This window comes from Notolabrus celidotus, chromosome 12, assembly GCF_009762535.1.
Source record: "Notolabrus celidotus isolate fNotCel1 chromosome 12, fNotCel1.pri, whole genome shotgun sequence".
Classification (NCBI taxonomy): Eukaryota; Metazoa; Chordata; class Actinopteri; order Labriformes; family Labridae; genus Notolabrus; species Notolabrus celidotus.
Genome location: NC_048283.1, coordinates 21095773 through 21107480, shown reverse-complemented (window position 1 = coordinate 21107480; position 11708 = coordinate 21095773). Strand labels below are relative to the sequence as shown.

Below are 11708 nucleotides of genomic sequence, written 5' to 3'. Positions count from 1 at the left end.
GTTATTAACCAATCCTTTTGTGATGCACCTATTAATTGTTCAATGTTCGGATTTACATTAGAAAACCAATGGTAGGTTAGTATCATATAGCTCAGGTTATTGAGCTCCTCTAAGAGAATCTCATAGCTTTTTGGAGTGAAAAGACAAAAACTGCAACAGATAGATAAACAAAGTAGCCGATACTGACAGTTAAAGATAGTATGCAGTCAGTGCCGTGTCCAGAGGGGTTGCCAAGGATGAAATTGGCACCCCTTAAAATCCAATTGGTCACCTGGGTCACCCCAAAATCCCAAACAATGGTTGTTTTTGAAACCACCTACTATACTAGTAGTACGTACTGATTTGGCCAAAATTCAGTATGTAGTAAGTAGTATGTGAACAAGAGCAAAATCTGCAGTATGCCAAAACTCCCCGGATGTCGTACTGATTCGGGGAAAATTTCACAGTATGCATCGGACCAGTCTGCCTTGCGTACTGTTTCCCACAATGCACAGCGCTCATTCCGCTTTTTCTTTTTTCTTCTTTTTTTGACGGGGGCACTCCGTTTTTAGGTGCTGTGTAAATTATTAAATTCAATATAAAGCACTTCCTAACTTTTTAAATAATAAGTGATGCTAAAGAAGCAGTTTCTCTATCAGTTTGGCCGTTTACTTCCGCTTTCTGAAACCGGAAATCCAGTGACGTCTGGCCCAGTGTACTGCAACGCAGATGGAACAGAATAGTCATACTAAATACAAACACAGTATGTAGCAGGCAATACCTACAGCCTGCTAGTAAGTAGCAGGCTGTCTCAAAAACAGCCAAAGATAGGCTGTTTGCCTTGTCAGAGGTGGGGTTTCTGTCACAATCTATAATTTGGGATGAGTTAAAAGGCTGACAGTAGATTTCTTTATTAGTACCCTCAAATGTGACTTTGAAAAAGCATCTTTTGTAAGTCCTTAAAGAATTAAGCTTAGAAGATTCATGCCACTTATGTTTTTTTTTTCAAGTCAAAGGGAATATAACAACTGTTTAATACTTTAATGAAAGTAGGCTGTGAAGACAGAAAGGGTTAAATGTTATTTATTTGTAAATGCACTGGCCACCCCTGCCTATGTGAGAGCCTCAGTTAGGCAACCCCGGTCTAAAAGTTCTGGACACGTCCCTGTACGCAGTTAAAATACTTTCTAAGATTTATTTACAACACCTAAAGCTTTCCTTGACTTAATTCGTCAGGGAAATGACCTCAGTACAGTTTTCTGTTCCCTCTCATTTTGGTCCAAAGAATCTCACCGAGCACCGTCAGTGATTGAGGAGAGTGTCTGTCACTAAGCAACGGGACGCTGAACCGCCCCACTCCAGGGCTGCAGCTCTTTCAACTTTCCTTTTATGCAGACATGTAGCTTAGTACATTTACTCCAACCAGTATTTTTCCTGGAGCTGTCACAAACCAGTTCCCCCTTTTTCGGCTTTACCGAGGTAACAAGGCTAAAGCTTGCGATGGTGATATGAAAAATCATGTCCGACGACGAAAGTGTGCCTTGTTTCCTGGAGGACGTCAGAGTAAAGTTTGTGGAGGAGAAAGTTTGTGGACTGCTGAGACTGCAAAGTCAAACATGGGAGAAGAGTGCTGTCAACGAGGAGTTTCAAACACTTCTAAAAGACTTCCTCGAGAAAGAGTGTTTGATATATTTCTCTTTATCAAACAAAGGTTTTCTGCTCAGTTCCAAGAAGGTAAGCTAATTGGTCCCTTGGTAGTTTTTGACGATAACATTAGTCACTTCATAATAAAGCTAAGATGTTAACACTCATAGAATAATGAAACTGGTGGATTTAGCAGGCCTATGACCTATATTATTGAATTGTATTGAAGTAGTTGTATTGAAGTAGTAGCAGTTAAAATCATGTTTATTATTCCAACTCAGGTCCAACCTGTTGCTCAAAACAAGCACATTTTCATCCTCAAGAAGACAGTTGTGACTGTCACGACTGACAACTACAGGGAGCTGTTGCTTTTTGGCCATCTTTCTCCATCACTGCTATTGCAGCTGTTAAGCACAGTTGAACAGGTGATTAATATTGATGTAGTGTGCAGTATACACCGATGCTTTCTCTTGTATTTCCCATCAGTTGTGTTTTTTTATTACCTAAAACTTCATGAACCAGGCTGAACTATTTCTGTCTTAACTAGATATGTTTCCCACTGCTGTCCAACAATAAAAACCATCAGATGTGGCCAAATTTGATGTCTGAAGACATTGTTCGACATGTTGAGAGCATGTGCAGTAAGACATTGGTCGTACAGGGGCAGGTTATAGGTAAAACTATACTCCCTGTCCCAGCTGCAACTGATTGGATTGAAAAATCTTGCGCTACCTTCAAAATGTAAGAAAACACACATTTTACTTCATTTCAGAGATGGGATTTTTTAGTATTTTAATAATTGATCATCTCTCCATACATTTTCACACTCAGGTACAATAGCTATGACCGGGCACTTGCCCATGCCATAGAGACCCAGGTCATCAACTGGACCAATCTAATCCAGAAAATTTTGAAGGAGGATTCATCAGACCTACTCGTGACAGGCTGTAATCCAGGACCCAATGCAGAGCTCCAGTTTTGGGCTTCAAGGAAGAGCAACTTACAAGACATTTACCACCAGGCATGCTCTCCTCTCCTTCTCATTCTCTAAAATAGTGATTCGATATAAAGTAGTTTCATCTCCTCACATTCCACTTGCTGTTAAACTGTTTGCACTTGTCTTTGTAGCTCCAGAGTCCCATTGTTCTGAAAATGGCAAAGATGTTGGAGATGCTGGATAGCAGCTATTTTCCCATGATCAACACTCTAATAGGGAATATATTTGATGGTAAGATAAGCCAAAGAAGAAAAACTGGGTTTGCACATTTACAAGTGAATGACTAAGAGCATGATATGCTTAATTAAACCTATTGCCTCTGGGTATGTTTTTTATTCTTAACAAATAGCACTTCAAGAAGCCAAAGACATTGACCTCTATCTGCAGCCACTACATGTACAACTGTCTCAATTGGAAAAGGAAGAATTCCCTCACTTGGAAACATTGATCCCTGCCCTGTTTCATACTCTCTATCTGATATGGACCAACTGCCAGGCTTATCAGAGACCAGCACGCATTGTGGTGTTACTGCAGGAACTTTGCAATCTTCTCAGTGAACAGGTAGACATTCTTATTTGAAACATCTGTTGATGGATTTTTTTTGATTGACACATACAGTACATAGGGAATTTAGACACAGTATGTTATACTTTGCTGATGTCAGGAAGTCTGAATTAGTCTGGCTTCAGTCACAGCCAGTCCGTGTGAACACAATGACAGATGTAAAATCTTTCACTCTTTAGGCGTCTACATACCTCTCGGCAGATCTCCTGCTCAGAGACGATCCAGAGGAAAGTCTACAAATGGTGAAGGGTGTGATCAAAGTGTTAAGATGTTTCAGAAACTGTTACCAGACCCAGAGGGAGAGGTTGGCCGACCATGTGAAACACTCACCGTGGGATTTCCCATCTGCCATGATTTTTACACGATTCAACCAGTTCCTAAAGCGTATGCTACAGCTGGAGGTGAGATCAGAGTTCATGTTTTTTGATCCATGTTCTGTCGAGAGGTTGTTTACTTTATCTAATGTTATTTTGGCAGGACTTATTTGAAACTATGCTAGACTTTCAAAGGATGGAAAAACTGGAATTTGGTGGACTAAAGGGCAAACTCTACAGCGAGCATGCTGCTCAGATGTATGGAGAGTTCTGTAAGCACTGCCAAGCTCTGAAGCAAAGTGACAACAGCCCACTTGACTTTTCTCAGGTAATTCTTTTTCTTTAGAATTTACATTACTTGTTAAGATTTATGCAAATAGCGATTTCATAGGTTCAGAATGCGTAGTGTCACATAGGTGTCAATCATTAGACACGATTAACTTATTTTCCCATCAAAAGGATTTTGAAAATGACTACAAGGAGTTCAAAGTGAAGGTTGTGGACTTTGAATGCCGTCTTGCCAGCCTTCTATGCCTGGCCTTTAAGGATTGCTCAGGACTGGAATCTGCATTTAAAGTAAGAAAAAGAATACAATATAATAATGATAACAACATTTTTTATTGTGTAAAGAAGTATCGAGAGAGAGAGAGAGCTTTCAAGCACAGCTGCAATATCTGTTTCTTGTCCTTAAGCTGTTCACTATTGTTGGGCCCTTTCTGGAGAGGAGACAAATCCGAGAGATATTCAGCCCAAACTTCCTTCTTCTGCAGCAGCATTTCAGGAAAGAGCTGGAGAAATGTAGATGTCTGTTTACATCCCAGCTCAATCAGGTACTGTAAAATAATTAGTAATACGCATGGAAGGCATTATATGCTTTATGCATTTGTAACCTATTCCAGTCTCTCCTTACAGACGGAGAGTTGTCAGACTAAAAACATGGCTCACACATCTGGAGCTTTGAAATGTGCAAAAATGCTCAGAGAACACATTCAAACATCATGGGAAAAAATCAAAACAATGTTTAAATGGTCAGTAAACACATTGTAATTACAATGTATGAATACATGAATTATGATATGGACTTAAAAATGATACATTTTGCTGGATATTCAGGTATGCAGAAGGTGAAGAGACGCTAAATGAGTACTACATGTACATGGAGTTGTCCGGTCTTCTGGACCAGTATGAGGAGGACATGTACTCTGACTGGTGTAATGGTTTAGAACATGCCTGCCTGTTCAACCTGAACCAGCCCCTTCTCTCACGAGATACCTCATCTGGCCTGATCTCAGTCAACTTTAATCCTAAAGTAAGTGATGTAATATTCTCAAACTATAATCCCTCATTGTAAAAACAGCCTTGAATGCTAAATGATGATTATAGCATTTCATCATATCTTTTAGAATAGATTTTAATATTATTTTATTGTTTTTTAAATCTCTTAATGGTCCTTCTTATTTATCAGATTTGCTTTTATCATATGAGCCAGTGAGAGCCCACAGGTCTTCGGGTAGTGGACTTTTAATTGTGCCAAAAGCTAGAACAAAGACCCACGCTGAGGCAGCTTTTTGTCATTTCAGCCCACACCTGTGGAACACCCTACCTGAAGATCTGAGGTCTGCACAGAGCGTAAACATTTTTAAGATCAAACTCAAGACCCACCTTTTAGTCTCGCTTTTAACTGAATTTCATTCTCATAACAGTTTTATTTATTTATTTATCATCTAGTTCAAATTTTAGTCACTTTTTATTCTTTTTTATTTATTTTTTAAGTATAGCATCTTATTTTCCTTTCATGGTTTAATATTTTAGTGTTTTATTAACTTAGTAATTTATTCTATTTTGGTGATTTTATAATCTTTTGTTGACTTTTAACATCTTATTTTACCTCTAGTGTTACCTCATTAAGATATCATGAGAGCGTTTCCTCAGTTCATTTAGCAACTTATTTTTTTTTAAAATGTATTTATTTTTATTTTTATTGTTTTTACTATTATTGTTGCATATATTGTGCTCTTCACCTTAGGATTGTGGGTGGGTTTGGGGGTCGGAACTGGGTTGGGATTAGGATGGGGGGGCTTTTTTTATTTTTTTTTGTACATCTTTAAAAAAAAAAGAAAAATCTTAGTTTATTCTATTTTTATTATTTTTTGTACAGCACTTTGTTTTACAATATCATTGTATGAAAAGCACTTTATAAATAAAGTGTGATTGATTGATTGATTGATTATTTATTCATTTTGGTCATTTTTTCCAAGGCTTTTAATAAGAGTCAAAACATTGTACTATCACCGCCTTTGACTCTTAACATCTATCCTCTTTTCCCTTTTAGCTGACTGAAGTCTTGAAAGATGTGAAGTACATTCAGACTCTCAGACACATCGAGATCCCTGCTGCTGCCGTGTCTGTTTTTGAGAAACGCTTCATGTTCACAAAAGTAAGACACACACTCACTGAGCTCACTTTAACACTAATAAACACCTGTTTGAGTAATTTTTTTTTTCTGATGATGATCTTGTCATACTGCAAATTAAGCATTTATTTTTCCACACTTGTATTCTCCAGTACACGAGCAGTCTGCAGTTAGTAGTGCAATGGTACAACAAGTTAAAGCAAACGGTGCTAGAGGTGGAACTTCCTCTAATCAGAGCTGAGCTGGAGTCCATAGACCTACAGTTAACAAGAGCAGAGTCTGACCTGACATGGCAGGATCCAGACTGCTGGAGCTTTATCAGCACCACAAAGAACCTTGTCTACGACATTGTATGTCGAGTCACTAAAGCCAGGGAGAACTGTGAAGCTATCCAGTCAATGATGAAGGGATGGAGCAAACAGGTTATGTTCTGCAGAAAGGACAACAAGAAAGGCTCGCTCATACAGCTGGAAGACAGGGAAGAGCGTGTCAAGAAGAAGTACAGCTCCATGAAGAAGGATGGAGACTCCATCCATAAGATGGTAAAAGTAAGTGTTGCTTTATTTATATTCAATCTAACACTGCAGATGTTTTATGACTGTGATACACTTGAAATGCAAAATCATCCCTTGGATTTATGTTCGCCTTCTCTTCAGGAGAACATGGCTCTTTTCTGTGCTGAGCCTGAATCCGAAGCTTGGCAGTCCTATCTGGAGTATGTGGATGAGATGGTGGTGGAGGGGCTCTTCAGCTACATCAGCCACTCTCTTCAGTTCTTTGTGGACAACATGGAATCAAAGCCAAAACAGACACCTCTGCTTGAGGCTCAGTTGACACTGAGTTGCTCGGGAATGGTCTTCCTGCCCTTGTTGGAACCAGAAGCAGGAGATGGCTTCTATGAGCTGATAGAAGGACTGATCAGGGACATATTCAAGACTTCAGAGAGTATTAACAGAGTGGCTTCTCATCTTAGCACAGAGAACTACCAGGTACACTCCCGTAAAATGCATGTTGGGTTTTACATTAAACAAGGGTTTGCTTCTGTATTAAGCTTTTACCTATGGTTACAGTCACCCTGTGTTTTTAAATTGCTTGGCTTAGGATGGCTCATTTCAACCCCTGGTAAATTGAAAAATCTCCTCTCTACTGTGCTAATCATTTTAAAGTCATTACAGCTGATTCTTCTACAAACAGCAGATACTTATGTTATATATCATGATATGACAATCTTTCAGGATGTGATGGATGACATGCTAGATTTGCTGGAACTGAGACAAGAAATAATGGAACAAGTGGAGAACGTCCTCAAGAAAGCAATAAATTATCAGAGAAAATTTGACTGCTACACCCATCTCTGGCAAGATGACAGGGCTGAGTTCCTTAGCCAGTTCCTCCTGTTTGGACGTGTGCTTACAGCTGAAGAGATGGAGGTCTATGCAGCAGATGCACTTTCTGAGAGCCCACCTACAATTGATGCCTTCAAAGAACAGGTGAAACTCTTTTTAAATGATGAATAACAATTTATCTGATATGGCAGGTATCGTAAATGTGTGTGTTTGTTTTACAGATAGATTACTATGAGGAGCTGCATGCTGAAATGTCCAAGATGGAAGACTTCAGAGTATTCAATGGATGGTTTAGGGTAGATATCAAGTTCTTCAAAGTGAGCCTCCTTAACATTTTGAAGAAGTGGAGCTGGCTTTTTAAAGAACACCTCTTGACATATGTCACCAACAGGTAAAAGTATTTCTGCATACGTTTTAAATGCAAAACAGTGTTGCAGGAGTTGTTGTCACCTTCCATGCTTTTCCCCCTCAGTCTTGACGAGCTGCAGAAGTTTGTCGGAGCCACTGTTGAAGGACTGGGCCAGTCTGTGGCTAAAGGTAACCACTGTGGCTTGGTGGAAGTGATGAGTCACCTTTTGGCTGTGAGAGACAGACAGACATCTACAGACAAAATGTTTGAGCCTCTCAGAGACACAGTAGTTCTTCTGGAACAATATGGAGTGACCATACCAGAGCAGGTCTTCTCTCAGCTGGAGGTAACGAAAAGAATGCCCCAAATGAATGTGGTAACACAGTGAAGGTGTATTGACAAAGAATCAGAATGCAGTATATTAGTTGTGAGACCATTTGCATAATTCTCTCTGCAGGAACTTCCTGAGAAATGGAGTGAGGCAAAAAAACTGTCCGTAAAAGTGAGGCATGATGTTGCACCAATGCAGAATGCAGAAGTGATGGTTTTACGAAGACGATGCATGGCATTTGAGGTTACTGCTTTCTTGTCGCTCCTATGTCCATAAAACTAATATATGCACTTAATTGAAGTAATTTTAGTGTGTTGACCATTAATTGATACTTCTTATTTTCCAGATGAAACAAAAACATTTCAGGGACATGTTCAGAGCAATGACACCCTTCAGTTACGATGCAATGTGTCCCTATGACAGTCTGGACAAAGTAGGAGTTAAAGCTTTGCTTGATTAAAGGATTGAATACATTTGTATTGCACTGTACACTGGAATAACAAACATGTTTTTCTAGTCTGAAAGAGCAATCCGAGACATGGAGAAAGAGGTAGCAGAGCTACAGGAGTCCACAAATCTGTTTGATGTTACCATTTCTGACTTCAAAGACATCAAGCTCTGCAGACGGGAGATTGTGGTCCTCAAAGAACTGTGGGACATTGCTGTGTTGGTGCAGGTAAATGGCTTAGCAATTGTAGTATCTTTAAACATGTTATTCCGGATGAAATAGAATTACAGCTGAGAGTTCCATCTTCCTTCTACAATAACTCCTTAACTTGACAATTTGTCCTCTTAAAGACTGTCACAGATTCTTTGAACACCCTGTTGCCTCTGAATGTCCCCGTCAAGCACCCTCAGCCTATTGACCCCTCTGCATTGTCTTTATCTATACAGAGCAGTGTGGAAAACTGGACAATGACCAAATGGAGGCAGATAAACGTGGACCAGATGGATGCAGAATTGAGAAGGTTTGCCAAGGTGAGGTCACCAACAGTGCTACATCACACCAGCGCATCTCTCCTGCTGTCTTGCTGTCATGCACCATTGCTGTCTGTAACAGATGCCCCTAATAACTAATTGTGTTTACCTACCTTCTGTTTGTGTAGGACATGAGGAAGCTTGACAAAGAGGCTCGCGTATGGGATGTGTATTCTGGGTTAGCCCTTTATGTAAAGAACCTGTTGACGTCATTGCGGGCTGTGAGTCAGCTACAGAACCTGGCAATAAGAGAGCGCCACTGGGTGAAGCTTATTCGAATGACACAGGTGCACAACACACAGCAGAGGTCTTACTGTGAAGCAATGTTTTCTTCTTGTATGACAGAAAGCTGAGACTTCGCATCATGACAAAAACTCTTTTTGAACAGATGGACTTCACTGTGACCGACAGCACCAAGTTGGGAGACCTCTTGGCGCTGCAGCTCCATTTGCTGGAAGACAAAGTCTGCAACATAGTGGATAAAGCTGTTAAAGAAATGGCCATAGAGAAGGTTTGTCTGAAGTTGATTCAAATTCTGGTGAAATACATCAATATCAACTGCTCTAAGTCAGAATTTCTGTAATATGTAACATTCTGCAGAGAAAAACCCTAGTCCAATTGATTTTAAATATATTTTTTGTAGCTAAAGAAGAATAAATGAAATCCTAAAGTATTATAGAACATGTTTATCTAAAAAGGAAAAAACTAAAATAAACTAATATATTTAATACAGTCATAAATGATTTAACTGTATTAAGCTACAAAGTGTTGTAGTTAATAAAGTAAGATAGGCTGTTCAAGCATTTCAAAGTATTGATGGCTATTTTTCTTCATTTCAGGTTGTGACACAAATACGTCGAACATGGGAATCAATGGAGCTTTCGTACGAAAATCATTACCAAACTTCTGTGCCACTACTTAGATGTGATGAAGAACTTATTGAAACTCTTGAGGATCATCAGGTAATGATCTGACTGTCTGATATTTAAATGAGGACCTAATGTGTGACCTTTATATAGAAGTAAAATGCATAATGGCTATTATGCACAACAATATGTTCTTAAGACCAGTTGTCTGTGAGAAGCACCGATAGTAAAGCACTGAATAGAGATGAGAGTGCAGACAGGGGCCGCCCTGTCTGACTGTCAAACAGCACAGCTGAGAGCAGAGAGGTCCCTATTGGTACTCAGATTTATTGCTGCTGTAGGACACAGGGCATTGTTACACTGTGGCGGTCTTTGTACATGAGCACCAGCTGTATTGGGGGGTTACAGCCAGCAATTAGAAGTCTTGCCACTCTAGTGCCTCAATCTTTTTGTAACTAGACTGCTTCCCTCCCCCACTTTTTACGGCATGTTGTGCAGATGAGGTTGATTATGCACTGGAATGTAGCTAACATATGCTATGACTTTTTCTTGCTAGGTTAGACCAAATCTCACATCTCTATGTCCCATTCTCAAGGTTCAGCTTCAGGGCATCTTTCAGAGCAAGCACGTAGATCATTTCCTGCATCAGGTGGTGGTACTACAGAAACAGCTGACTGTAGCCGACTCTGTGCTGATGGTCTGGATGGAGGTCCAAAGGACATGGGTCTATCTGCAAAGCATCTTCAAAGGCTGTGATGACATCTGCCAACAACTGCCTGCAGATGCACACAGATTCCAAGCAATAGATGTTGAATTTCAGGTCTGCATTGAAATGTTCCTCATGCAATAAAGTACCGTCATTGTTTTCATTGTTGTTAACATGTTTTTTTTTTTTCAGGAGCTAATGCTAGGCAGTGCTAAGACAAAAAATGTCATTGAGGCCACCAACAAACTTGGTCTTTTTGAGAAGTTAGAGGATCTACAAAGAAGGTTCATGTTTCTTCATCACACTTTCATACACTGAATGCAGTCAATGCTTTGCTCACTATTCTGATACTGTCTCTTTTAACTAGGCTGGCATTGTGTGAAAAAGCTCTTACTGAATACCTGGAGACAAAGAGACTTGCCTTTCCCAGATTCTACTTTATTTCATCAGCAGACTTGTTGGATATCCTCTCAAAAGGCAATCGTCCCAAAGAGGTACGATTGTATAAACTATGTCACTCTTGTTATTATAATTCTGTCATGACAAATATAAATTCACATTGTTTCTTGCAGGTAACTTTTCACCTCTCAAAATTATTTGACAACATGTCAGACCTGGAGTTTGCCAAAAATGAAGAGCTGGATAATCCTAAACTTGCAGTGGGCATGTACAGCAAAGATTGGGAATACGTCCCATTTAAGACTGAATGTCCTTGTCAGGGACCGGTAAGATTACATTCAGTAACTTTATCAATCTGTATCAGCTGTCACATTACAGGAAATACCTAAACGTGCTGTACTTATGCTTGACATTAGGTGGAGGCATGGCTCACTTGTCTGGAGGAGACTATGAGAGAAAGTGTCAAGGGTCACCTGTCTGAGGCTATATCTGTGTACGAGGATCGAACCAGAGAGCAGTGGATCCTTGACTTCGCTGCACAAGTGGCTCTCACTGGATCCCAGATCTGGTGGAGCAACGATATGGAGCTTGTGTTTAAAAGACTGGAGGAAGGATTTGAGTCTGCACTGAAAGACTACAACAAGAAACAGGTTCATTTTATGACGAGTTTACTATATGAAAACATTTCAATTAATAATAATAATAATAATAATAATTATTATTATAATTATAATAATAATAATAATACATTTTATTTATATAGCACCTTTTAAAAACATGTTTACAAAGTGCCTTACAGAGAGCGAGTGAAAACAAAAACAA

At 39.5% G+C, this 11708-nt stretch overlaps 1 protein-coding gene across 1 annotated transcript in view; it reads left to right on the top strand.

Moving 5' to 3' along the window:
* The first annotated feature begins 1294 nt into the window (after positions 1-1294).
* The window catches only part of LOC117823070 (dynein heavy chain 11, axonemal), a 41006-nt gene continuing 30592 nt past the window's right edge, over positions 1295-11708 (top strand). Inside the window, exons 1-30 of the mRNA XM_034698117.1 lie at positions 1295-1713; positions 1905-2048; positions 2171-2364; positions 2455-2644; positions 2752-2851; positions 2970-3181; positions 3364-3585; positions 3662-3826; positions 3958-4074; positions 4191-4328; positions 4411-4526; positions 4612-4807; positions 5831-5935; positions 6064-6459; positions 6568-6900; positions 7147-7401; positions 7479-7648; positions 7730-7952; positions 8064-8180; positions 8284-8370; positions 8455-8613; positions 8832-8915; positions 9044-9202; positions 9304-9426; positions 9755-9877; positions 10377-10601; positions 10680-10771; positions 10855-10981; positions 11060-11212; positions 11303-11536. Coding sequence (XP_034554008.1) covers positions 1498-1713; positions 1905-2048; positions 2171-2364; positions 2455-2644; positions 2752-2851; positions 2970-3181; positions 3364-3585; positions 3662-3826; positions 3958-4074; positions 4191-4328; positions 4411-4526; positions 4612-4807; positions 5831-5935; positions 6064-6459; positions 6568-6900; positions 7147-7401; positions 7479-7648; positions 7730-7952; positions 8064-8180; positions 8284-8370; positions 8455-8613; positions 8832-8915; positions 9044-9202; positions 9304-9426; positions 9755-9877; positions 10377-10601; positions 10680-10771; positions 10855-10981; positions 11060-11212; positions 11303-11536 — 5175 coding nt within the window. The 5' untranslated portion in view covers positions 1295-1497. The remainder of the gene's footprint in view (positions 1714-1904; positions 2049-2170; positions 2365-2454; positions 2645-2751; positions 2852-2969; positions 3182-3363; positions 3586-3661; positions 3827-3957; positions 4075-4190; positions 4329-4410; positions 4527-4611; positions 4808-5830; positions 5936-6063; positions 6460-6567; positions 6901-7146; positions 7402-7478; positions 7649-7729; positions 7953-8063; positions 8181-8283; positions 8371-8454; positions 8614-8831; positions 8916-9043; positions 9203-9303; positions 9427-9754; positions 9878-10376; positions 10602-10679; positions 10772-10854; positions 10982-11059; positions 11213-11302; positions 11537-11708) is intronic.